This window comes from Esox lucius, chromosome 1, assembly GCF_011004845.1.
Source record: "Esox lucius isolate fEsoLuc1 chromosome 1, fEsoLuc1.pri, whole genome shotgun sequence".
NCBI lineage: Eukaryota > Metazoa > Chordata > Actinopteri > Esociformes > Esocidae > Esox > Esox lucius.
In genome coordinates, this window is record NC_047569.1 from 29,899,982 (window position 1) to 29,927,471 (window position 27,490).

The 27,490-nt window shown below is 44.9% G+C and overlaps 2 protein-coding genes across 2 annotated transcripts; both read right to left on the reverse strand.

Moving 5' to 3' along the window:
• Positions 1 to 45: 45 nt before the first annotated feature.
• LOC105024147 (homeobox protein SEBOX) lies at positions 46 to 3,531 on the reverse strand. Its single transcript, XM_010893879.3, has 3 exons — positions 1,964 to 3,531; positions 1,361 to 1,563; positions 46 to 1,249 (listed from the first exon to the last, which is right to left on the reverse strand). Exons 1-3 carry the CDS (start codon positions 2,061 to 2,063, stop codon positions 647 to 649), a joined length of 906 nt encoding a protein of 301 aa, XP_010892181.1. The 5' UTR covers positions 2,064 to 3,531; the 3' UTR covers positions 46 to 646.
• Positions 3,532 to 4,278: 747 nt separating this feature from the next.
• Positions 4,279 to 26,927, reverse strand: smtnl (smoothelin, like). Its single transcript, XM_010893813.4, has 10 exons — positions 25,976 to 26,927; positions 24,913 to 25,615; positions 10,914 to 10,995; positions 10,592 to 10,834; positions 10,407 to 10,469; positions 10,054 to 10,114; positions 9,783 to 9,926; positions 9,329 to 9,449; positions 7,886 to 8,037; positions 4,279 to 5,185 (listed from the first exon to the last, which is right to left on the reverse strand). Exons 2-10 carry the CDS (start codon positions 25,429 to 25,431, stop codon positions 5,059 to 5,061), a joined length of 1,512 nt encoding a protein of 503 aa, XP_010892115.1. The 5' UTR covers positions 25,432 to 25,615; positions 25,976 to 26,927; the 3' UTR covers positions 4,279 to 5,058.
• Between the last annotated feature and the right edge of the window lie 563 nt (positions 26,928 to 27,490).

Below are 27,490 nucleotides of genomic sequence, written 5' to 3' on the forward strand. Positions count from 1 at the left end.
AATAAATGTTTTTCTCTGTACACCCCCTTCTTGGAATAAAACATATTTATTGAGAAAAAAAATATTTTGTGGTATGCTCCAGCAATGAATCATTTTAATCGGGATATTTTGAAAGATTATACTACTGGAAACAATAAAGGTTGACCAAAACCCACCAAGAATGACAAACAGATATCTCTACAGAGCTGAAACAATGTCAGGTAAAATACAAATACCTCAATAAACATATATGTACATTATCTTATGCCGATGGGTCCTGTTGTACTCAGCAGAATGCTGCTTGCTCATCAAACAACCTACAAAATAATATCGAAATAGCCCTTCTCCGTAACCATATATTATTGTTGTAATTCAACTTCTAAATCATAAATATGTTGAAATTAATCAGCGTATTGCTTTTTGGATGAAAAAAAAACTAACATGTCACAACTATTCACAAGTTAATAAAAGACACAATATAACGCTCACATTTAACAGCAGCACAAAAACAATTAGTCACAACTGCTAGCCATTTTCTAGGGAAAGACAACACGCGCAGGGAAAGCACTAAAGCCTACATCTGCCTGTGTTTGTGGCGCCAACTCCAGACATGACAGAACAAATAGATCTGGGCCCACCACGCAACAGGTGCGCACGAGACAGCACGTTAGAACTCCAGGAAATTGGTGACAATTGCAGCATTGTAGATGAGATCCGAGATGTATCCCATGGAGGTCTGGGGGCCCGCCTGGGCCTGATCGCTCTGCCCCTGAGTCACATCCCAGTACATCGGTTGTGAATGGGAGGGGACCACCTGGTCCACTGAGGTCTGAGGATCACATCTGGCCTGTGAGCCTGTCAGAGTCTGCGACTTGAGGTTTCTGTACCCTGAGGTGCCGATGCTGGGCTGGGAGAATCCATCTCGGTATTGGCGTGAGGAGAGGTCTTGTCTTCCGATGGGTGCAGTGACAGCAGTGGAGGCCAGGTGAGACTGCCGGTCTCCCTCCCATAGTAGAGATTCTGACAGGTTTGGGGAGACTGACGATGGCTGATCAGATACAGGGTTGCTGTAGAGACGTATCCAATCAGAGTAGAAATGTTGCCCGTCTTCACTCTGGTCTGGTCGGAACATTTCCGCCATTGGGGCGAAGGAGGGACCGGGGCAGGGGACTGTTGAGCGAGATTGGCACGTTGCATCTCTTATAGTTTGGATGGATTTGGTGAGCCTTCCACTCTTAATACTTCTTGCACGTCTGTTTTGGAACCATACCTTAGGGCATGAGAAGAGAAGATTAAATATAGGCATACTGTTATAACCTACAGTGTATGCAGAGATATACTGTATATAGCCTACAAAAAGTGTGAATACCAGGACACCAACCTGTATCTTGCTCTCAGGCAGATGCGTATGGGCTGCCAAACGTTCACGTAGAGTAATGTCTGGGTATGGCGTCAGGGCGAAAGCTTGTTCCAACTCAGACAATTGCGCGCGACTGAAGATGGTTCTTTTGCGCTTCCTTTGGGCCTCCGTAAAGCCGCCTCTCTCAGTTTCGGGTGATGGAAGCTCGTTTTCATTCCTCACGCCTGAACAACAACATAAAGGGTATTATAGAGTAGGAAATTGGTGATCTCATCGCAGATCTAATGATGCTCATAATCCGATTAATAGATTAGTAATATATACCAGTTGGCCGAGCATAACTGTACCTTAGACAATTTAACTATTTGAACTAGGGCCTACGTTCACTCATATTTTAGTTCACACACAAGTTTTCATTCAAATCAAGGAATATATTTCGATATACGGTACTTATGCTTTGGTTTGTTTCTTTGAGCAAAATCTAAACAAAAATAATTAATGAATTCTACAGATTAATAAAAAAAAGGAAACAAAAATGTCCCAAACCAAATACAACTGTAATTTCTGTAACATTTTGTTTTACTTTAACGGTGAGCGTTTGAGTAACTGAATTTCAAAACTTACCTTTACATTGATCTTGGTCATCAAAGAGAGACGTAAAATTCAGCGTTTTATGGGCAGTCATTCTGTGTGAAGTCAGTTCTTGATTCATGAAGAGCGCCATGTCTTCACGTACTTCTACGGCTCAGATCTGGTGATCATCAATTTGTCCGGAGGTAACGCGTACGGGATGCTCTTAGTGCTGGAAGCTGTGCGGTCTCATATATGTTACAATAGGAACCCCTCAATCCCAATCCCGCCCATGAACCACCCAGAGTCAATCTGCGCACATTCAGGTGTGATTTGGCCTATAGCTGTGCGGTGCTCTCCACTGTAATCCTCAATTGCTGGTGGTGACGTTGCCACGTAATGACAAGAAACAGATGAAAGGGCTGTGGTATTAAACCTGCTGTTTCCGTTGTCGCTATCGTCTGACACTCCCCGTGTCAGACTGTCAGATCTCGTCCCGGGGGCAATCGCCTGCACCCCGCAGAGACACATTGGAACACTGGCAGACCTGGTTCGACACCGGACAGAATCAATCAATATAGCCCAGGCCTAGACAGAGGCCTTCCACGTTTACCCGTGATTTGTATTTGTTAAAATGCATTCCCAGTTGTTGTCCTGTTGTAGGCAAAAATATATTGGCCAAATATGACAAATACAATTGATCCAATGTTGCCCAACTAAATGTGTATGTTATATGACAGACGTTATCGTCTGCCACACTTTTCACGCATTCCTTTGCATGTGGATTCAGTCGTGAGTAGCCGAAAAAAGCTATACTCTTTCTTTTGTGAGACATGAATATTTGGACAATGGTTGGATTAGGATTAGAATAGTCAACAATAACTATGATCTAATTATATATTATTAGTTGTCCAGTGTACAGGAAAAAGCCTGGTCACTTCAAACGTTTTCGCACATTCTCTTCCTGTGTATTGAAGTGAATTGGCCTAGGGGTCGATTTCGATTCCAATTAACCGTTTAACTTCTGAGAGGCTGTCTACATAATCCTGTAATTTACATAGCGGCAGAAAGGATTTTCGAGGAATACACATTATAAAATAGCCAACACCAATATCTTATCTTTTTTTAATGACCATTTCGTAAAGATTACAATGCCTGTCCAAAATAATTTGGTCCCCGAATGTGCATTTATTAGGCTACTAAAGTGATCTAGACCTTTTCAACATGTAAAAGGTCAAAGGAGCAATATGTACTTAATGTTTTAAGTAAATGTTTTAAATAATATTTTTCTCCAAAATGAATCGGCGTGACTGACATATTCCCCATTTTAACTTTCGCCTGTCCGAGAAAGTTTAAATGGGGAATCAGTTTGCATTGACTTGCAATGTCCTTATACCCGCTTGAGACACTCGCAGCCTACTATCCTTCCCACCCTAAACCACCCTGGAGTATCTAACTATACGGTTCTCGTTTGGTGAGGAAAGACAAGGAGTCATGTTATTGTGTAGAGGCAGGACACAGTTCCCCAGTAATGTAATTCGAAACAACTATTTTTAAAATTTTGAATGAATGATAGGCTAATCCTTTTTTAAGAATGTAACCTATATATATTCCACATGAGCTAAGGTCAACTGTCATGCCAAATCAGAATCCAAAATATATGCTTGTCACTCCAATGTTCGTAAACATTTAGTTGTAATCGTTGTTGATATGATAAATGCATTTTCTGAATTTTCCCAGGCTTCTCCCGTTTTAAACTTTAGGAGGAGATGAGGTCCTGGTCCACACCTGCGGATTACCTGGTTTGGGGGCCCGGTTGCTCTCCCTGTCCTTGTCCACCTGGTCATACTTCTGACCTAGTCTAAAATCAAATAGCCTCTGGATTTAGCCCAGAGAAATGTATTAATTATTCCATTTGGACTCTTAATATCTCACCCAGCACAGCCAGAAGAGGACTGGTCACCCCTCTGAGCCGGGGTCCTCTATAGGTTTCTTCCTAAAATTCGGCCTTCTTAGGGAGTTTTTCCTAGTCACTGAAATTCAACACTACTGTTGTTTGCTCCTTTGGGTTTAAGGCCGGGTGTCTCTGTAAAGCACTTTGTGACAACTGCTGTTGTAAAAAGGGCTTTATAAATACATTTGATTGATTGATTGAGAGTTGTAGAGACAGACACAGTATAACTTAAAACATGGATCTGTAATGTGAATCCCTGCATTTATATCCCTAAAAATATGAAAGTTGTTAAAAGGGGTCTTTAGCCACACCCCTTAGATAGTTAAAATAGTAAAGGTAACCTCTCTGTTATTATCCAAAATGCAAATTCCCTTTTCAAATGAAAACATCACAAACAATTTACAAAACGGTGTGTGGTGTGTGTGAAAGAAATGACAATATTTATTTGGATTTCTGTAATTTTACATTTATATTTAGTCTAAGAAAATATAATCCCAACCATCACATTCACACTATAAAACAGTAAAAGGCAATTTTCAACTTTCTATCAAGTGGGTACTATATACGGAGTTAAATTTTACACTCCATCTCTTCAAAAAGCAAACCATTCTACATTATAGTTATAGTTCTACAATAGGTAATGCCCACATGGATTCTGTTGAAAAAGCACACTTTGGTACTGGTTGCCCATCTAGCTGCATTTTTTGTTCCTTTAGGGACACAGTCAGGTCTGAAAAAACACAGTATGAAAGAAAAGTACAAATGATGCATGAACAAATGAAACTCTAGATAACATTCTGTCTAGACAAATTAATCCTCAGTCCTCTTTCCTCATGCCAGGTGCAGTGTTACACTATTCCATTCCTCTTTTTCAAACAGACACGTTTAATCTGAAACATATCCCGTTCTCTTAAGTCAATATAATGGTAAGTCGAAAATGAAAATCATAACAAAGACTTTCAGGGAATCAATACACAGCACTCATAAACATAAGGACACTTCACAACTGCGCGTGTTTAAAGACCTCCCACTCACAACATAACACTGCAGTGTTTTTCAAGCTGGAGAAATATCCAGTTCATTCCAGCAGGGGGCGGTGTGGTCTTTCAGTGAGTGAGTCACTGCTGCCCTTGAAGACAAGAGCGCGGGTGGGCGGAATCGTCCATGTCACCGTGAAAGCGGCAACAGGTTTGCGTCACTCGAACTTGCGCAGGTGGTTGTACATTGACTGGACGTAGGTGAAGACGCACATAGGATCCGGCTTGCGGCCCATCGTCATCATATCCTCCACTTCGATGAGCCTGTCGCAGCCCGCCTTCTTCCTGCATCAGACAGAGCGCACACGTCACGGAGGCTACTCCAGGCTTATATAGCAGGCTGTGGGCCGGTTCCGTAGAGGGATAATGCCTAGTCTAGGACTAAAATATCAAGTTCAGTAGAACACTCCATTGAGCTGGGTGCTTTAGACCTAGACTAGGCTTAATCTGTGTCTGTGAAACCGGCCCTAAATGTTAGACCTAAATGTGCGGTGGTGTACAGCACGCCACGTGCTGTGGCTGTCTCTGTAAGTATACGCCAAGATGCACTCTTGATTTGGGTCTGTTTCCTCTGTGGACGAATCCATGTGTCAGGAGGGGCCTGGCTGACTGCGGTGCAGCAGCGGTGTTCTCTGCGGTGAGGTCAGGCTACAGGAATGTGAGGAGTGGATGGAACCCGGAGAGGGCGAGGAAAGGGGAGGTTACGGTGGCGACCGCGGAGAGGGGAGAGCGGTTCCCTGACACAGACTGCCGTGGCGGCTTAACGGATGTGCTACAGATCCGCTGTGCAGCAGAAACATGGGAATGCCATCTCAGTGGGGCAGTGTTTAGGTATCAAAGCTATTAAATACTCTACAGTTTTTGTTTATACTTTACTATCAATGACACCAGGGGCGTAGGTTGGATTTCAAATGTGAGGGGGGACAAACACTGGAGTGGTGTGCCGGGCCGGGGTGCAAGCTGTTCTTACATGGACCCCCCCCGGATGAAATATAGTGATGCAGTATACACGCATGGAAAGCCGATCCTGAGGTCTGACTATGATAATCCCATAGAAACACACCATATAAAACACTTTCTAGAGGTCAAGCACAGGCCCCCCACCCACTGCAGGCCCTGGTGCAACCACACCCTGGATAGAAATATGTTTTTGCAAATGCTCATATAGGTGTGATAGTTGGGTGTCCACATACTTTTGGCCATATGATTCTGCTACATCTCATTGACTCTTCCACAACAAACACGCAAAATACAGCCTTCAGCCATTTCATTTAAGATTATTAAGTTTACATATTGATGTGTGCTCTTAGTGAAGAGCTACTACTAATGTGTGTGGCTGATATGTGATCTACATGTACATTTTGCCTGTACTGTACTTGAATTTCACAACCTCTCCTCCCATGCTCCACCACTCTCTTGCATGACTACACTGGTTGACTCAACATCCTTCTGGTTCTGCTAATAAATATGGAGATTCAAGATATGGGCTACACTTGTATTTATGTTATCCACCTTTAAAGACAACATTTCACCTCCGCTCCACAGTTGACCTTTTCTCCCTGGCTGTCTAATCCTGCTATGACAAGGACCTTCTCACGGTCACCATCTGATCCTGTTAAAATGCAGGACATAATGAACAACTTGAGCTACATTGACGCCTGCAGAACCATGTTCTCTGCAGCAATGCTGGCAGCACTCATACGTCTATTTCCCAAAGACAACTTCTGGATATGACGCTGAGGCATGTGCACTCAACTTCTTTGGTTGACCATGACGAGGCCTGTTCTGAGTGGACCCTGTCCTGTTAAACCGCTGTATGGTCTTGGCCACCGTGCTGCAGCTCGATTTCAGGGGCTTGACAATCCTCTTATAGCCTAGGCCATCTTTATGTAGAGCAACAATGATTTTTTTCAGATCCTCAGAGAGTTCTTTGCCATGAGGTGCCATGTTGAACTTCCAGTGACCAGTATGAGGGAGTGTGAGAGCAATAACACCAAATTTAACACACCTGCTCCCCATTCACACCTGAGACATTGTGACACTAACGAGTCACATGACACAGGGGAGGGAAAATGGCTAATTGGGCCCAATTTGGACATTTTCACTAAGGGGTGTACTCACTTTTGTTGCCAGCGGTTTAGAGATTAAGGGCTGTTTGTTGTGTTATTTTGAGGGGACAGCATATGTGCACATATATATATGTGTGTGTGTACAATATATTATTAAAGGAATAAATGAAAGATATTTATGTTTGTACGCTGACCATGGCTATGATATATTTACACAACAAGTGAACGTGTGTTCATCTTCATTATAACCACTGCTACACACCTCAATGTGTATCCCGTGCAAAGTCTATGTCTCTCTTTCATAGCTTCAAGCTGACCACCGCAGTCTAGGTTGGAGCTTTGACTCTGCCACTGGCTGAGTGTCCGGGGAGCCTTGTGGGCAAACTACAAAATGACCAGCATCACCCTGTGTGGGGAGACCAGTGTCAATGGGGATGTTCTGGGCCTCGTCGTGCTCTAACGATACCCTCAGGGGACTGAGGCAGCTGCAAAGCTGAGGCCGTCAGACGAATGAGCGTTTTATTCACACTTGCTGACCCACGTAACCCGTTGGAAAAGCTGTGTGGGGGGAATTGTGAAAAACAGAATGGCCTGGCGAGGGCCACTGCCAGGAAAAGTGATCTTGAACTGCCCCAGGTGATGGGAAAGGGCTCTAGATACAAGTTAATGTGAGAAAATTGGGGGGAAAGGGAGAAAAAAGGGTTACTGAAAACGTATATAAATACAGGCTTGACATTATTACTTCCCAAGAGGAGTGCAAAATGCAAACCCAGTTGGAATCACTGGACGTCTTCGGTAAATTCTGGAGTAGGAGGCAGTTGAGGACGCCTCGTAATGTCTGGAACGGTGTGAATGGAATGGATGCTAATGCTAATGCATGCTAATGATGCTAATTGAAGTGTAAAAGGCCACTTACTCCGCTGTTCCAAAGGCCAGCTCGAAGTTGTGCTTGCGGTCTGCCGGCGTCAGCAGGTTGTAATCAAACTCAGTAGGGAAGAAGGAATGGACCAGGGCACAGAAGGCCATCCCATCACTCCAACTGGACGAGAAGTTCTGGATGTCTATGTTCTGAAGAAAGACACAGTTAAGAGTGTATACGTGTGTGTGTGTGTGTGTTATTTCTTTCAATGTGTGTTTATGTGTGGTATGTCTATGTGTGTGTTGTGGGGGAGTATGGAGACACAGTAAAAGATATGCTAGAATAAACCAGACATATAAAAAATACCAATAAAATGGCTGGCAACGTACTGTAATGAAATCACTCTAACAGAGTTTGTCTGCCGTCTCACACTGATGATGAGGAACACAGAGGAATTCTCAATAGCTCCTTGTCCTTCCTACCCAGTCCCCCTCTATCTCTCTCTTTCTAGCCCTTTCTCTCAGCCTCTTCACCTCTTGCTCCCTCCTTTTGTTTTAAATTTGTTTCATTAGACCCAAGAAAACATAGACAGAATTATGTTTCGCTTCCCTCTCGTTTCAAATGTGCGATTTCACGGCTCGCATGCCCTTAGCTTGGCCTGGCCGTATCCTGTCAGTGGGGAAATACAACTTGTCATGTTTGTTAGAGGTCTTTAATTTGATTCAGAGGACGGCCTGCCTGCGCGGGACAGATCTGCCGATGCGGTTTGCTCAGCGGAGCTGTCCTTGGCCTAAACAACGGCCACATGGGCTGACTGGCACAGCTGGTGTTGTAGCATGGAGCCAGCAGGCCAAGCACCGAGCCGTAACTCAAACAGTCTCACACACACACACACACACACACACACATACACTCTCACTCAAACAGATATAGACACACACACACAGATATGTATGCGCACACACACACTTGTTTAATATACAGCAAAAACACACTAAGTTCTGTATGCAGCACAACCACGGCCAGGCGCTTCTCATTAACGCGTTAACGCTCCTCTTACTGAAGGGTTACATTTCGTATAAACCGCCGAAGTATTTTAAAAACCCTTTTATAGGGGCTAGTTAACGTTATATGACTGATCGTGGATAGCGGATTCATTAGTAACCAGGTGACCGTTTGGTATTCCTGATCATTATCACCCTCTTCATTATCAAGATCAATATCGTTATCAACAATATTTTCATCTATATTATCATCTACCTGGTTGCTAAGGCCCATATCTCCAGTGAGGAATCAGATTATGGTTATAATTAATTGTCCTGGATCAGCTCCTAGCTCAGAGATTTTTTTGTGGATAGAGGTCCACTCACACCCAAGTCTCTGTTTGTTGAAAGCTCATTGGTTGTCAAATCCCGATTGACCAACAACTGAGCAAAATAGCCAACCTTTAGTTCCATCCTCGGGCAGGTGTGTGGGTTGGTACTGTACAGGCACACTGACCTGGTATCCTATGGTTTTGGAGCGGCACCATTCCAGAAGAATCTGTTTAATGCTACTGGCGCTGGAGACGCCAAAGCTCTGGGAACGCTTCAGCATGGGCCTGGAGTCCATAGGCTTGGGCCTACAGAGAGACGAGAGAACAGAGGTTGACAGGGGAAATAGGAAAATATTTACAGAGGTCGTGACCCCATTGTTCCTCATGTTTTGGTGGGGGTGTTTCCAACGCTGTGAGATCTGTGAGAGAGGGACAAGTAAAGGGTGTTTACATGTCAGGTAAAGGTGGACTTATGAGTCGCATCCAAAGTATGAGGAATTAATTCACCAGAAGGAAGATGGGATACTATGCGCGATGGGGAAGGAGCTTAGAGACAGGTGATAGATGGATAGAAGGATGGATAAATCAATAGATGGATGGATGGATTAAGGATGGGCAAAGAAAGGTTACTGCAGGTACCTGCTGGCTTCAGAATCCAGCCTCTCGAAGATGGACCGGCGGGCCTGAGCTCCAATGTTACGTGGTAACGTCTGTGACCTCACCAGATCCCGCCTCCGCTCCACTCCCTGCCCAAAGGGCGTGTCCCCACCCAAATCTTCCACCCTGCCAATCAGAGAACGAAGCTGTGTTACTCTTTAACACAGCTAGGCTAAGACTAAATCTGATAAATATTGGGTGTGGACTCCTCAATGCTAATTTCTCCAGGACTGAGTAAGATATTTGCATTTACCTGTTGTGTTGGATCAGACCACTGTAGGTCACTGACTTTGGGGGCGCAGATGAAGACTTTTCTGCAAAGGACAAGCCATATCACTGAACAGCATATCAAGAGACTATGGGCATGGGGTGAAGGGGGTGGGCCCTAGCCCATCCTAGTAGCCATTCAGGGCTTTGTATGTTAATATCAATTTGTTTACTAATACCCACACGATCAGACTGAGTATATCAAAGACCATGAAGTCATGTTGGACTTCTTTTGATAAAATTAACACACACCAATTAATTTTTTAGATACGCAGCAGTGATTTAAAAATACAATTAAAAACACTGTAGGGCAACTTTAACAGCTACAGTGTGTCTTACCTGAGAGTCGCGGAGATCCCAGAACTCGGCTGGGACTGGTTGTCCATGTCTTCACGGAAGGCCCTGAATGACAAACACATGAAAAGCATTACAGACCAAGGAAAATAACAGCCTACGCAGAAGAACAACCATGGATGTATGGGTGTGTTGTGAGATGCTTTTGGCTGATGTCTGGCCCGCCTCACCTGGCTGAAGGAGGGGCTCTGGTATAGACGGAGGCTGGTTGTTGGCAGGTGGCTCTGCCGGAGGCGACGGCTGGGAGCGTACAGGACTGGAGGGTGATTCGCTCTTCATGGCGGAGGGGTCCGCCGTTTTGGTGGTGGCGGTGATGGGGTGGTGCAGCATCCGCATGGCAACCGGGGCCGTGTGTTCATGAGGGACGTTGTTACTAGCTGGTGGGCTTTTTTCGTGTGACACCGTTGAGGTCTCTGATTGGACGAGCACCGACAGAGTTAATGCCCAAACATAGGCTGTGTTGTTGCTTTAGATGGCGACTGTGAGACCTACCTGCAGCGGACGAGTGTCCATTGGCCAGGGCAGGAGACCCAGGGGGCGGATCCACCTCAATCGGCTCCTCCCGCTCAATACTCTACAAGACACAGAGGACAGTGGATGATGTGAACCCCACGGAACTGGTGACACAATGTCTTCACGACAAGCCCTCTCAATGTGTGAGTTACTCTGGGATCGCAAAAAAAAGCACACGCTCTCTAATCTCGATCTGGTTTCGAGTGATGACAGTCACCCAGGGCCGAGGGAAATTCCCCCATTTTATCTCATGAACTCTGTGTGTACAGTTGCTGTGACACAGCCATTATTGCTTTACTAGGTGTTCAGTCTGCTTTGCCCCTCACTGAACTGTCCATTGATAGAAGAGTATTCAGGAAGTGGAGGACCCCAAGTGAGAAGTGGCTGAGGGATGTGTGTTCTGTCCGTGGATGGGAACGTGTCAGGCTGCCCCATCCAGCTCTGTTATTCTCTTTGTCTCTTTCACACATGCACAGCACGTACGCATGCACACACAAATGAAAACACACACACACACACAATATCTCACAATGAAAGCTGTGGTTAGCACGAGACAGAGGTAAGCCAGCATTCCCCTCAGTGAGAATTTAACTGTAGAGTGACCTCAGCAGAATGGAATGCTCCTGCTGGTGTGTGTTTGTGTGTGCGCGTGTGTCAGTACATTAGGAAGACAGATATGGAAACAGCCAGTTGTCCCAATGAGTGATGTAGGGAGAGACGTTTTCCCTGTCAGCCCAGCTGAGCCCCTGGATCAACCCCAGCGTACTGGTTGAACACCCCAGGTCCTCCTGGCTTGGTGAGACCCATTCATCTCCCATAGACAGACTACCAAGGCATGAACGGTGCCATATTTCTGTCAGGATACAAGAGAATTCAAGAGATACGGCCAGCTATTCTTCATAGTGAATTTACAGTACTACTACTGGGTTGGGTGGTTGTCCCACCAGGATGTTGCTCTGGATCAAAGTGTCTGCTAAATCACTAGACCGTAAATGAAAAGGTTTTGTTCTTCCGGCAAAATCAGTTTTTTTCAGATGTTAGTATCATGCACATTTTGAAAGGGAAATTAGTATGTGGCCCATAGACCTGCAAGGAGAGGTGTCCTTGTTCTGATCCTCTCATCTCCAAACAGGTACCGACCCAGAACTCAATCGAGCGCCTGACCAGTTATGCAATACTCTACATTGGGATTAACCCAGATCCGTCCTGCACAGACAAGGCACCTCTTGAGATCGGCTATGAGATCTCTCTGTCCTGAGTCATGCTTCCCCTCCTGTCTGAGTGAGCCACCGGACTCTAGTGTGAGAGAGTGTGGCGCTTTAGGGCCTGAAGACGAAAGTGTGTCTATGTATTTCTTGGATAACAATGAGAGGTAAAGGATAACCCCTGGCCCATTTGCAATCAGATGTCAAACCAAAGTGGATGTCAAATATCTTTGCGGCTGACCAGTATTGAGAAGATAAAGGAGGCCCAATTGGGACACTGTTGAACTCCTCTATGGTCCCAAACGTTCTGGAGCTCAACTTTGTGTGTGTGTGTTTTCTGTATGTGCTGTAGTGGTACTCAAAGCCAAACAGAAATCCCTGACCCTCGCCCTTTAACTTAACCTCTGACCCATAATCCTAACCGCTAACCCTAAACAAAACATCTAAGACAAAAATAGCCTTTCTAGTGATGTGGACCGGACAAATAGAAACCCTAAATTCTCCGTTTTTTCCTTGGTTTACTGGACCTTTGAGGAGTTCTGTCCCTCACTAATAAGGTAATACGACAAGACCCACAATAGCAGCCGCATGCGAAGTCCACCCCCCCCCCCCACCCCGCCTTCCTGGAACAACTGATCCCCCTTGTCCCTGGGAGTGCGTCATGGAATTATCATTGGGGAACTATAAAATATTTGGAGGAAATCTCAAAATTACGTCGAAAAATTGAAAAAGCCCTCGGCCTGCTACTCTGATTTATGAGAAAAAAAGAGGGAGAGAGAGATGTAGTGATTGAGGGAGAAAGAGAGAGGGAGCGATAGATAGATAGATAGATAGATAGATAGACAGATAGGTAGATAGATAGACGGATAGATAGATAAAGAGTACAGATTTTGTTACGGAATGATGCGTCCGTAAGCTTGACTGAAACAGAGCCTTATGTTCCAAACTCTGCTGTCCCTGCTAGAGTCACTTTAACAACACACACACATTCACACACACACACATCAGCTGTGGAGCGAGTGAGCACTTTAAAGTTCATGTCTTGGACCATAAATGTCACCAGGGTTGTTAAGGCGGCGCACCAGTGACTTGCTATGGCCACTAAATCAATTTGCTACACTGGCCAGCTGCATCATGGGAACCTTTACACACACAACTGTCCTGCTCTGGTAGCTTTCTCACTTTTCCTCTCTCACTTCGTGTGGTCATACGTTGATCCTGAATGTGTTGTTAAAGCCAGAAATTCCTTGAAACTGTATTCACTGTATATGAACTGATTGATTTGATGATTCTCAGTCCTTTATAGATTGAGTTCTAATCGGTGAATTTCTACCACAGAATCTGAGATAGATTGGATAGATTGAGATAGATGGGATGGATGGGTGTAGGTGGTAACAGTCTATTCCCATAAGTTGTTGCAATACCTGTTTGCAAGTCATCTTAATGGAGTCAACCAGATGTTCAGTTAATTAGACTTTGTTGATTCACCAGTGGGTTGCACGTGACACATACAGTGTATAATATTTAACACACCACACAAGCAAACACACACACACACACACGCATTTGTTTTCTATCCTAGTGGTGACTGGAAACTCAGAAATGTTCCCTAGCCCTAAACATAACCTAACTCTGACCATAACCTCACTAACCTAAACTTTATGCCTAAACTTAACCTAGTCTTAATGCCTAAACCTAAACCTAACCTGTAATGCCTAATACCTTCAAGTAACACCATGGCCCATTGTCAGTTTTAACCTAACCCCTAAGCCGGACCTGTCAAACCCTTGTGGGGAACAATTTGTTAACTATTACTATCTTTGTGGGAACATCTGGTCCCCACATGTAAACCTGGATCACACACACAAATACAGCTATCAGAGCTGATTTTAGCCATAATAGGAAACAGAAGGCCTCTTATCACTGACACGAGGGTCGGTAGTTGTCGCACTTGGAACAGGGAAGTCCTCGTGCAGGGATGGACACACTAACCACCAGGTCCTCAAAAGGCCCACAGACCCGACGTTCACTGCTCTACAGGGAGACAGAGGCCCGGACGGCACCGTGGACTTACACAGAGGGAGGGGGATGTGAAGTCTTTTCAGGGCGTCTGTTACAAAACTAGGTATAACAACCTGATCTGATAAGTGTCTCAATGTGAGGTTGTTTGGGAGAGCATGTACACTTGCACACGTTCACACACACACTCATGCCTTTCGTATCACATGGAGGGAGAGGGAGAAAGACAGAAAGAGAAAGGGGATTTGTGTGGGCATGTTTCTGAGTATTCACTGGAAATGAATGGCTTTTTCTTTCAGGACATGCATTTGAATATTAGCTAACTTTCTGAGTTGACTGACAGTACATGTTTGTGACCAGAGGTCCCCACAAAGGACCTCCTACACAATCATCTCTCCCATCAGCTAAATCCTTCTTTGTTGTCTTTGTTCAACCCGACTTTGCCCCCTATCCACTTCCTTTGACTTGTTCTGTGGCCTTCACCCTCTGGTCGACTCGGCTCTCCACTGTCAAGTGTTGAGACGGCTCAGTCAACTGAGACAACTCTGCTCCTTTGTGTCCCGGAGGCTTTTGAACCGAATCGCCCGTCCTCTGCCATGATCTGACACCGTTTCTCTGGCGTGGCCGATGCATGGAGTAAAGCTACTGCTACTGCGCTGAGTGGTTGACTCAGCTATCTTCAGATGGATGTCGCTCTAGATAAGTGCCTGCTAAATTATTAAAACGTGTGTGTGTGTGTGTGAGTGAGGGAGAGAGAGATATAAGACTGAGTGAGAGTGGCGTTTGCAGTAATTACGTTTGTCGTGACAGTGTGAGATGACTTGAGCAGGTCAGTGGATTGGAAACACTGACCAATCTGTCCTTCCCTCATCTCTCCCGCTGGCTGGGGCGAGGTCAGAGGGTCAGAGGGTCAGATGGGTAAGGCAGACTGCCCTGGGGTAAAGGGGCGGGAAAGGGTGACAGGACCAACTCCCCGACACCCCTGGACAGAACAGCCCTGCACGCTCCAGTCTGCCTCTGACCTCTGACCTCTGACCTATCTTCTCTAGTGTGTGCCATGTGGCTGAATGCAAACGAGTTGAAACTCCAGTTTGGACTTGAAATTTGCAGTACATTGTTTTATATGGAATACTGTAAAAAAAATTATAATAATGCAAACATTATTTCCTACTCACTCCCCCTCCTTTTCTCGCTCTCTATCCCCTTCCCAAATGTCCTACAGTCTGAACTGGATAATGTGCATGGAGGACAGTGAGGTCACCCACTAAACAGGGAATTATTAACCTGTAACCACGGCAATGGAAATACAGGGCATTGTCTGGAAGTAATTAGGAGAGCCAGAGGGAGTGGGGGGGGGGTGCTTGCACAGCCCTGACTGGCCCTACATGCCTCTCTCAAGACCCCTTCACCCCTGGTCTCTCTTTCCCTTTATCTCCCCCTCCTCGTATTCCCACCCTCTGTCCTTCTAGGTCTCTCTGGACCTGAGCTGCGCTGTATTAATTCCCTACTTCACTGTGAGAAAGCTATGGCTTTCAGAGAGGAGACTCTAGCTGAGCTAGAAATGCCAGTTAAGGGATACACACACACACAAACACACAAACACACACACAAACATACACACAGAGGCCTAAACTCAACCACTTCAGATAAAAAGTGCTCCTGAAGGATGTGTGATGGAAACATCCAATTTCCTTAATGCATCAAAGGCACTCATACCATTCTAATTAGCTTCAGAACACATGAGAATGTCCCATACAGGAAATAATATATGGAAATAAATATGTACAGTAAATAATATGTATGGATAAACACAATACTGTGAATTCTTAGGCCACTTAGAAGTCGAACTAACGTTTTTTTTTCTTCTTCAGAACACATGAGAATGTCCTATAAACAAAATGTATATAGAGCCCAGATTCCAAACTAAACACGGAGAAGCTGCGTTTAGCACTTATGCTGTAAAAAAATGTAATAAACTACCAGAAGATCTGAGACGTGCCCCAAACGTTTACATTTTTAAATCCAGGTTAAAAACACTTCTCTTCTCACGTGCCTATGACTGAGCACTTAAACTTAACCACACTGTTTAGCCTTATAGCTTCCCACTTTTAATCATTAGCCTTATAGCTTCCCACAGTTCTTTAAACGTTAATCTTTATATGTTTTCTTATTGTATTTTTTTATTATTATGATGTATTCATTTGCTTTGATGTTTTCATTTGAGTATTTGTTTTTATGTTATTGTTTTCATATATTTTTCTTTGTAAAGCACATTGAATTGCTTCGATGTATGAATTGTGCTATATAAATAAACTTGCTTGCATGCTATATATTTTGTGTATGCATGTATATTCATAATAAGTTAATTACAGATATTTAATATATGTTTTATATTTACGTGTATGTACAAAAATATATTTTTACTGTTATATTACAGCTTTGTCTGTTTTTAATATAATTCAACTTATTTCTTATATTTAATAAATAGATTCACCCATGTATTATATTATATGTGTCTGGTCTTTCTTCTTTCAGTTGTAAATGTTTTAATAATCCAGGCTAGATCTTAAGGATCTGGTATGAGACCATGTAGGGTCAGATCCTGTCTCTGAATCTCAGAGGAAAAGACGATCATACCATTTCGGCCTTAACTTTCCATCAATCACAGTATCTATAGATGAGAGGTGATATCAACAGGCATTCCACTGGGCGCCATGGAAACCCATTGTCAGGGGAGAAGGAGCAGACTGTCTGGTGGAAAAATGATGTGATGGCGTGGACAGAGCCAGGTTCAGCTGATCTGTCTGGTGGATAAACGATGTGCTGGAGCAGATGGAGCCAGATAGAGCTGATTTGCAATTTGAGGTGTGTGTTGGACCACTGTCAGAAAAAGCTCACATATGCCCTCTCTGTGTGTTCACGCGTCTTATGCTTGTTTTAATATTTTGGGGACTGAAGGAAGTACAGTAAAATAAGTCAAAGTTTAGGGTTAGAGTTAAGGTTAGCTTCAGAGGTTAGGAAAAATAACATTTTGAATTCTAGTGTTCGGTCCTCATAAAAATCAAACCTATGTCAATATGATTGCCCGTGTGTGTGTGTGTGGAGGAAGTGTGTTCCTGTGTTTCACAAGCTAATGATCACGTTCATTTCGGGAACAGAACTCTATGCTGTCTATCCATCAGAAGATACATAGACTGTGACCAATACATTGTGCTGTGGTAAACTGAGCAATCTGTTAGTAATTGCATGTTTGAACAACCGTGCAGATAAGAAGATGGAGGTTGAGATATGTCTCAGTGATAGGAATCCTGCCTAGTAGGTAGTAGTGAGAGCATTTAGTGTAGTGTGAGTGTATGTGTGTGTGTGTGTGTCAGGGTGTATGTGTGTCAGGGTGTATGTGTGTCAGGGTGTATGTGTGTCAGGGTGTATGTGTGTGTGTATGTCAGGGTGTACAGGGTCCAATGCTAACTTTTTTCTCACTGGCCCTATCGGACCAGTTGGATTGAAATCTATTGGTTTTCAGTAGTTGTTCCCTTTTAAAATGAATTATTGGCTTTCATTTAGTTTGCACAACATGTATGGCAGTACGTGTCTCATTATTGTTTTCGACCTACGGAAACTGTTCTTTCCCCAAAAACAAAAATCGCATTCACTTTGCCTCGTATGATGCAACTTTTGGGTTTCGCTCTGGAATGCATTACGAACTATGATTGGTCAAAACATACGAGCCATTGAATATTACTGGTCAAAAAGAGGACAGCGGTACTGTACCATACTGAGAGGGAAAAGAAGAGGTACAGACACATTTTAAAGTGGGAACAATTTAAAATGTAAAGTTTTTTACCATCACTTTTTCAAAAACTCAAGACACAAAACTCACAACCAATGATCAAAATGCACCAAAACTCTAACACTTTTTTCAATTGCTTGGATACACTACACATAAAACTAAGATAATTTGTTCATTTAACAAAAATCACCTATTCAATATGACACAACTTAACATCAAAGTACTACTATTTCAAAAGGCAATTCACACATTACACTTCAGATGAGTGTCTATTCATTTCATTACAATGATCCAACTATCAATTGATACAACTGCTCAAAATGATAAGTAACTGTTGCATTACTCATAATGCATAGTTATATGGAAACAGACAAGCAACATTCCATGTTTATGAAAATTTCAAGATAACGAGATTCATTGTCACCAATTAGTGTGGAGCATGAACCAATTAGACTACATTATCTATGGATGTAATATTTGATCATCATTCTTTATCAGACACCGTTTCTATGGTCCCATGTACCACCTTTTCAGACTATTTACAGTATTGACAGTACTGCACTGTATGGATGCAGGCCCTTGTAATTGCTTGTCCGATCCTGCCAACTCGTTACTGATGACTGAGTTCACATTGTGGAGCGAGTATATAAAGAATTGATTGGGATCCACTTGCAACAACATAGTGATACGTAACAGGGAGCCGGCAGGTGAACCAGGTCACAATAGAGGTCAAGCAGTGGTGGGAGGAAGACGTGTTGGTCAAAGGAACGGCAGGGGACACAAACCCCTTCTGAGAGGTGGTCATGGGCCTCGTTTGAGAGGTGTGGGGGAACGTGGTAGAGGACAAGGCCACGGACCAAGACTGCGGCAGCAACAGCAAAGAGTGTCCAATGAAATCTGAGCAATAGTTGTAGACCAATGTCATAAATCATGGCATGACAATGATTGAGGCGTCTACAGTGATACAACCAAACCTCAGAAGGTCAACCGTGGCCTCAATAATCAGAACTTTCCGCAATGAGAACCGATAAGTCGTCAGCATACACTAAACTTCATGCTTCTCTCAATTGTCTAATGACTGCATACCAATGTGTATCACCGAGTAGGTGATGTGACCAAGTGTCTTCTTACTGTAATGTTCCCGGTAGAATTGCGACTAGGTCAAATAGGGGAGACAGAGGCAAAATTCTTACTGACCAATCAGAGCAAGCTGTCGTCGATTTGGTTCGGGCCAGAAATGATATTCGCCTAACAGAAATTCGCCAGCATATCTTGGACAATGAAGACATGTTTAACAATGTTGAATCCATACGTTTGCTGTCTATTGCACGCATGCTGAAAAGGCACCAGGTGTCTTTAAAACAACTATACCGTGTGCCTTTTGAAAGAAATGCAGACAGAGTGAAGCAAATGAGGACTGAATATGTTCACGTATGTTCAGTTTCAAAATGGCTGCCGTAATAAAATTCCATACACAAAACAATTCTACATTGTAGAGTAATCAGTAAATCTCTTTCGAAAATGTATTTTTAGAGGGTGATGTGGAGCTGGATGCTGATGACAACCATCACAAATTCATATATTGATGAGGCAGGCTTTAACCTGGCCAAGACAAGGAGGAGAGGTCAAAATGTCATTGGCCAACATGGGGCCAACATTACCATGTGTGCGGCTATATCAGAAGATGGTGTGGTGGGACGCAGACCTCGTATTGGATCATATAATGCAGCTCTCCTTGTAACCTTCCTTGATGAGGTCTGTGAGGCTGATGGCGTGACCTGTGTCATTGTGTGGAACAATGCCAGGTTCCACCATGCTCATATGGTGCAAGCATGATTTCAGGCCCATGTAAAATTTACCACCCTGTATTTACCCCCATACTCTCCTTTCCTTAACGCGATTGAGGAATTTTTCTCCACATGGAGATGGAAGGTTTATGATAGGTACCCTCATGAATAAGTCACTCTTCTCCAGGCCATGGATGACAGATGCAATGACATCACGGCAGACAAGTGTCAGGCCTTGATTCGCCAAAGGTTTTTTCTAAGATGTTTGGCTAATGAAAACATCCATTGTGATGTAGATGAGAACCTGTGGCCAAATCCACAAGACAGAGTTGATGAAAATGTAGAAGTACAGTAATCACTCCTATGTTTTGCTTTTTACAGTACAAGCAAGCAAGTTGAGGAACACTGCATTTGATGTGTTACAGTACTGTCTTTTCTTTTCTATTTCGTAGCTAATTGTTTTGCTTTGATTCAAATAAACCCATGTTGTGATTGTACAGAATTGTTTTTCATCCATATACTTCAGATTTTGTTCAATGATTCCACTGTGTCTGTAGTATTCTCTCAAGTGCTGACCGTTTAGAGTTTTACCATTCATGTGTCAGGGTGTATGTCAGGGTGTGTGTGTGTCAGGGTGTATGTGTGTGTGTCAGGGTGTGTGTGTGTATGTGTCAGGGTGTATGTCAGGGTGTGTGTGTGTCAGGGTGTGTGTGTGTATGTGTCAGGGTGTGTGTGTGTATGTGTGTGTGTGTCAGGGTGTATGTCAGGGTGTGTGTGTGTGTCAGGGTGTGTGTGTGTATGTGTCAGGGTGTATGTCAGGGTGTGTGTGTGTCAGGGTGTGTGTGTGTATGTGTCAGGGTGTATGTCAGGGTGTGTGTGTGTCAGGGTGTGTGTGTGTGTGTGTCAGGGTGTATGTTTGTATGTGTGTGTGTGTCAGGGTGTGTGTGTGTGTTTGTCAGGGTGTGTAGACAGAAATAGAGACAAAGAGGGAGATTTAAGCAGATTTTAGGGGTCCTGATTTTCAGTCTGAATTCTTGTACTCTATGACAGTCTTTGTTATGTGTGTGTTTAATTTGTGTGTGTAATATGTGTGTGTGTCTAATGTGTGTATTGTGTATGTAATGAGTGTAATGAATGTGTGTATTATATGACAGGGTGTACAAGACTCTGTGTGAGTAATGTTGTGCATTTGAGGATGTGTGCCAATGTTTTGGCAGTGTAGCAGGGTCCTTCCATTGGTGGTGTGTTGTGTGCAGGACACATCGGAGATTGACTGTGTGCATCTGTGTCTGTGTGTGTTTCTGTGTGTCTGAGTGTATGTATCTGTGTCTGTATGTGTTTGTGTGTGTCTGAGTGTATGTATCTGTGTTTGTGTGTGTTTGTGTGTGTCTGAGTGTATGTATCTGTGTTTGTGTGTGTTTGTGTGTGTCTGAGTGTATGTATCTGTGTTTGTGTGTGTTTGTGTGTGTCTGAGTGTATGTATCTGTGTTTGTGTGTGTTTGTGTGTGTCTGAGTGTATGTATCTGTGTTTGCTCAGGGTGACAGTGAGAGTGTGCTCTGCCGGAGTTTCCCCTGATAGCGGCTCTTATCTCAATCCCTACCTCAACTCGTCTCACCCCTGTCAGTTCACAGGCCCTGAAGCGACCTCACTCCGAGAGAAGACACACACGCACACTCTCGCATGCCGGCAGCCCATAGTAGCACAAGTCAGTACAGGACAGGAATGACAGGGTCAAGCCAGGACAGGAAGGACAGGGTCAAACCAGGACAGGAAGGACAGGGTCAAGCGAGGACAGGAAGGACAGGGTTAAGTCAGTACAGGACAGGAAGGACAGGGTCAAACCAGGACAGGAAGGACAGGGTCAAGCCAGGACAGGAAGGACAGGGTCAAACCAGGACAGGAAGGACAGGGTCAAACCAGGACAGGAAGGACAGTGTTGAGTCTGTACAGGACAGGATGCAATAGACAGGGTCAAGTCAGTACAGGACTGGATCTAATGATTTTTGTCCTGGGTTATGATGTTCCACTAACTGTCAAAGGTAACTTTGTCACCTTGAATCTGGGCTGTCCATCTCTGCCCTAGAGTGGAGGTCCACAGAGCAGTGTAGCTAACGAGATGTGCTATGTGAGCAGATCACGTCTGTCTGCCGGAGCATGTGTGAGTGGGCATTCCCGGTGGGTAGGGGCAGAAGCCCGGAGAAGGAGTGGGGCGTCGTGGGGAGGTTGGGTCCGGGCTGCCCCCCTCCTCTAATCCCCCTACTGTTCATGTACTACAGATAAAGCAGAATGGCCACACAACGGCCCTTTGAGGAGGCAGCCAGGTTGCAGCGGTGTGTGATTCCAATGCAGACACCAGACAGACTGACATGGGAGTAGGAAGGTGCAGGAGGAGGGGAGAGGGGGGAAGAGGGTGAGGACTGAGTGCAGGAGGGAGGAGAGGTGAGAAGTGTAAAGGGTAAGCTGTAGCAGGAGCAGGAGCAGGAAGGAGAAGCAAGAGAGAGGAGGGAAGGAGCAGCGGTGTTAGGTGAATCAGGATAAGTCCCTCCTGCTGACGTAGATATTTGTGTCATTCTAATGCTACTTGAGGTGCAATATTAAAACAGTGTGAAAATGTATATTTTTATTCATTTGAAGCTTTGTCTCTTGCCTTTTTTGTTTCGGTCTATTTTCTTTGTGTAAAGAAACTGTAGAACACAGCTTTTTAATTAAGCAACACTCATCCGCCTTCTGTGGTGGTGTCTCCTAACATAGCAGGCAGCGGGGAGGGGCCTAACATAGCAGGCAGCGGGGAGGGGCCTAACATAGCAGGCAGCGGGGAGGGGCCTAACATAGCAGGCAGCGGGGAGGGGCCTAACATAGCAGGCAGTGGGAAGGGGCCTAACATAGCAGGCAGCGGCGAGGGGCCTAACATAGCAGGCAGCGGGGAGGGGCCTAACATAGCAGGCAGTGGGAAGGGGCCTAACATAGCAGCCAGTGGGGAGGGGCCTAACATAGCAGGCACTGGGGAGGGGCCTAACATAGCTGTCTGGGAGTTTACATGTTTTTGATTGGAATGTTCTCAACTTTACTATCAACTAAATATTCTATCTTCTCTAGCTTGACAGCCAAACAGTTATCATGAATCATGACTGAAATGTACATATTTAAACACCTTGATTTCTGTGATCTACAGCCTGACTAACAAAACATTGAACTGAGGGCATCCGGTAAAATGAGATGGAAAATAACCAACACATGAACTGTAACTCTGAAGGAGGCATCAAAGGAGTAACTTTATAACTGTTGTTAGAGAGAGAGCAAGGAGAGAGAGAGAGACACACACACACACACACACACACACAAAAGAGACAGAGAGAGTGAGAGAGAGAAAGCGAGAGACAGAGAGAAAGAGAGTTAGACAGGTAAAGAGACAAAGTAAGAGACAGATACAGAGAGAGAGAAAGAAAGAGTGAGAAACAGAGAGAGAAAGAGACAGTGAGAGACAGTGACAGAGATAGAGGGTGAGAGGCTAATATCTGTCTCAGATTGTGTACAGGTGTACAAGGCCGGGTCGAGTACAGGTTAAGTGCATGGTAACCGTCCCTAGTTTTGACAGTACCAGGTCAGGACACATCTCTGCTCCCTCAGTGAGGTTGCATTGTCAGATGAGCCTCAAGCTCCCCACTTCAGTCGGGAAATGTGAGGGGAATCACCCCCCACGTTTAGTTCTGTGTGCGTGGAAATAGAATATTGCAGATTTGCAGATTTACCACCACACACACTATATTTATCAGTATAAGAAGAGGACCAGTGGTTCATATGATTCAACCTCAGTGTGGTTGTTATCTGGAACTTACTGGAAAGAAGCACTCCATTTTTATGTAGTGAAATATGTTACAAAAGACCTGTCAGATTCTCACCAACCCAACCCAACCCAACCATTTACATCAGATAAGTATCCGGTTTTCCCACAGACTTTGTTAAGAAAAGCTGTTTCACGTTTAATTACTTGCATGCAAACACTGTGTGTATTTGTTTGTTTGTGTTTCTGTTTGTGTGTTTGACTGTTTTTGTTTGGCTGCGTCACAATAACCAGACAGTCAAAGCTAAGTTTGCAACAGAAAGCAGCTCTGATTCTATGACCAAGAATCAACAAAAACACAACCAACACACAACCAACACAACAACCCAAAAACACAACATTACCACAGCTGACAATACAATACCAGGTATTAATATGACGGTGGGCCTATACAGAGATCTCACCTGAAACCTAAAATCTAAAACAAAATTAGCATCAAACACAGATATTTCTTAGAATAAAAAAAAAACTACTACATCATATGTTTTGCTCAGCAGAAGTACAAAGAGCACAAGAGCATTGTTTGACTTTTAGTCCCTTGTATAATAGTCACATTTCCCAAATTACTGGAAAGAAACGGTCAGTGACAAAAGGTCCTGTGTTCATGTGTTAGTCAAACCAAAGGGCAAGATTCAATTCATTTAAGATGTTGCGCAAGCTTTGGGCCACTCCACAAAAAGAATGGCTGTATAATCTTCAGCAACGTGATGTCAGAAGCATGATGTCAGCCACTACTGAGACTGAATAAAAACTGAAATTTCTATTACATTTTCAGTTAACAATGTGATGTGTGGACAAGTGGGAGTTTTGGTTACTGTCCTCTCCCCTAACTGGGCTGTATGTGTTGCCTCTGGCTCTATACATGAATGAAAGAAAGATACAACAAACAGAGAGATGAGTGACAGAAAGAAAGAGTGAATTGAATGAAAACAGACCGTTAGAACGCCGTGGTCGGCTTGTTTCTCTCGGAGGGCAGAGATGGGACCAAATGTTGCACGAACAACAACTGGCCATAACATTCAGGAGAAAACACGGGAAATTACCCTGATTGTCTTCAGCTGGTATCTATTCTGTTGGCTTGTCTAAATATTTAGATGAATATGAAGGTTTCCTCACTGATGACATCATCCCGGCGTAGGCGCCAAGAAAGACTCCTCAACCCCCACATCCTATATCATTACTTAGTCTCACCACACTCTGCAGTCTGGGTGAGACATCTTTGCACAATCTTGACCTGGGAACATTCACACGGTTGACCCCCCCCCCCCCGCCCCCCCCACCCCCTCTACACTAATGCCTGGGCCCAGCCCACTCTCCCAGTGGGAGGCTACTCACATTGGCTTTGCTGGACACGGCGAAGGATGCTCGGGTGGAGAAGCGGGTGGCGCTGGGGCTGGAGGCCGACCCCGAGGCTGACCCGGTGAGGGCTCCCGTGCTGGGGCCACCAGCGGGGCTGGTGGGGGGAGTGGAGTGAGGCTGGGGGCTCCCCATCCCATGGCTGCTGCTCTGTGGCTGGGCCTGGGCGGAGGCTGGCTGGTGAGGGTAGCCGTTGCTGGTCGTCGGGACGCCTCTGTCGCCCACCGTCCCCGTGAGGAGCTCCACCTGTCGGGTGAGGGCCTCCAGCTGGCCCCGGAGCTGCCGGTTCTCCCGTTGTAGCTGGGCCACGATCCGGCCCAGCAGCCCCTCGCCGGCGTGGGTCTCCGCCTCCTCCAGGCGCCGCTCCACCCCCTGTTTGAAGGCAGTCACGTCCACGTGGATCTCCCGCACGGCGTCTCTCAGCGTGGCCTCGTAGCGGGCGAGCGCGGCGCACACCGACTCATTGTCTTCAGCGCCCGTCAGAAGACTGGTGTCCATCTCTGGTTCGCTGCCTCTTGTAACTGTTGTCCTCTCAGGAACTGCTCCTTCCACACCCCTCGTGCCTCAGTGTCCCAGAGACATACACTTCAAACGGGGAAGGCAGAGAGGGTCTGGTCAGCTGCGGTCGAAGGGTTCAGAACTTGTTTGGGTCCCGACAGGGTCCTTGGGCTTATGTTTTGTCCTGTGGGCGGGAGTTAGAACTTACGTTTTCAGCCTGCATCCACACAAAGAACTACAAAACTGATGTCTATCGCAAGGAAGCCAACGCTAATCAAATGCTACGCTCTCTACGGACAGTGAAGTGAATCGCTAGACATGTGAAAGGACACACTCTGTGTCGAAGCTGGGCATGTGACAACAAGGCTTTTGTGAGTTAACCCACTGAGGTAACTGAGGCTGGCTTTCCATGCTGTGAGAGTACAGTGTGTCAAGGACTGTGTGTGTGTGTGTGTGTGTTTGTGTTGTGTGTATGTGTCTGCTTGCATGTATTTCTCAGAGAGAGAAGGAAGAGAGAGAAAAATAAATAAGATAGTATTCATACCTCAGTTCACCTCTCCCGGTGCAGTGTAGTATTCCTCTGGCCAGCTGGGAGTATCTGCTCTGCTCTGCCCGGCACGCTGCTTTAAACACTCCTCTCTCACACACACAGTCACTCAGGTTAATCTCCCCGCTCCACACTGGCCAGGGAGGGAGGAACAGTAATACAGAAAGGGGGAGGGAAGGGGGGGAGGTGGGATAGATTTCCTTTTCTCCTCCCAGCTCTCCGTGTCACTCTCTCACTGAACATTTAATAGCGGCGGGACATTTGATAGGTATGCTCTCTAGCTCCATGTCCCTGCGTTGAGAGATTTTTTTTTAATGTATGAATAATGAGGGAAAAACAAATACATGACATCTTTTTAGCAACTGGTTAACCTTTCCTAGTGGCAGCGGTTTACACACATATACACATGTCTTCTGTGGTCATGCGTTTGGCAGGAGAATATTATGGCAATATGGCAGTTTCCACTTGACTTTTTGTGCAATCGGGAGCTTTAAATTGGGAGCCTGGTATGTGTATGGAGGCCTCTCATTATATAGCAAGGACATGCTCATGGAAGCTTTACATAACAAAGGTTTATCTTCATTTTGGGTCCGTTACAGTGATCTGCCATTGTTTGCTCTCTTCAGGGAAAGGCATTCCATAGTATGTTTGGTGGATTCCTTTCGATGTGTAAAATAGTTTTCTTTTTCTCTCCATGACAGGTTCTCAATCATGCTGGCCAGCTCACTCTTTCAAATGTACTGTTATGTGTCAGGGGGAACAAAACGCTTCCTTTTTTATCCACTCGTGCTTCGCTTTTGCTGTCTTATAGTAGCCTATCACTATACTTGAGTGGACAGTATAAGAAACAAATTCCCATTGAGCAGTTAGTTGCATTGTGATGTTAACAACCATTGTTGCATTCGCATTGTCAACGTGGGGTGGTGATAAAAACTGGGTTTGAGCCTGGTGAGAGACGGGAAGAGCTGCCCCCCCCCCTCCCTCCCCCGCGTAACGGGACCCTAGCAGAGCAAACATTCCATATCAGATTGAGAGAGAGAATGAGTGGGGGTCTGGCTGGGATTGCTGGTTGGCCAGTTGACAAATGGCCTGAAAGACCAACACTGCCCTGCATCTCCTTGTTAGAGGGCTTTTTCCTTTTACTGACAAGTGTCTTTGTCTCCCGTGATGTTCTTTTTCTGATGTTTTGCATTTGATTTCCGTGTGTTTAATTTGATTTCCGTGTGTTTATAGATGGTATATGAATAGCGTAATTGTCATGTATTGAACCGGTCATGCGGTGTTCATCTGGGCGAAATACCTTGGACTCAGCGTGATTTCCTGCTTAAATAAGTTTTAATAAAAAGGCTGTGGGTCCAGATTTTTTGGGGAGGGGATCTTTAGTACAGTGAACCAAAAGATCCAGAGTTTTCCAAACCTTCTCCATGTTTACAATAATATCACGTTCAGAATCGCATTGTTCCCCATTGTGGCATGCTGGGAGCTGACAGACGGACCCAAGCCTTACATTAC

Excerpts from the sequence above, each read along its gene's own strand:
- smtnl (XM_010893813.4), bottom strand. The coding sequence starts at position 25,431 with ATGGACACCAGTCTTCTGACGGGCGCTGAAGACAATGAGTCGGTGTGC. Across the intron at positions 10,835-10,913 it reads TGGACACTCGTCCGCTGCAG|AGACCTCAACGGTGTCACAC; the intron begins GTAGGTCTCACA and ends TCGTCCAATCAG. Across the intron at positions 10,115-10,406 it reads GGGATCTCCGCGACTCTCAG|AAAAGTCTTCATCTGCGCCC; the intron begins GTAAGACACACT and ends TGTCCTTTGCAG.
- LOC105024147 (XM_010893879.3), bottom strand. The coding sequence starts at position 2,063 with ATGGCGCTCTTCATGAATCAAGAACTGACTTCACACAGAATGACTGCC. Across the intron at positions 1,564-1,963 it reads TGACCAAGATCAATGTAAAG|GCGTGAGGAATGAAAACGAG; the intron begins GTAAGTTTTGAA and ends GTTGTTGTTCAG. Across the intron at positions 1,250-1,360 it reads TGCCTGAGAGCAAGATACAG|GTATGGTTCCAAAACAGACG; the intron begins GTTGGTGTCCTG and ends TCATGCCCTAAG.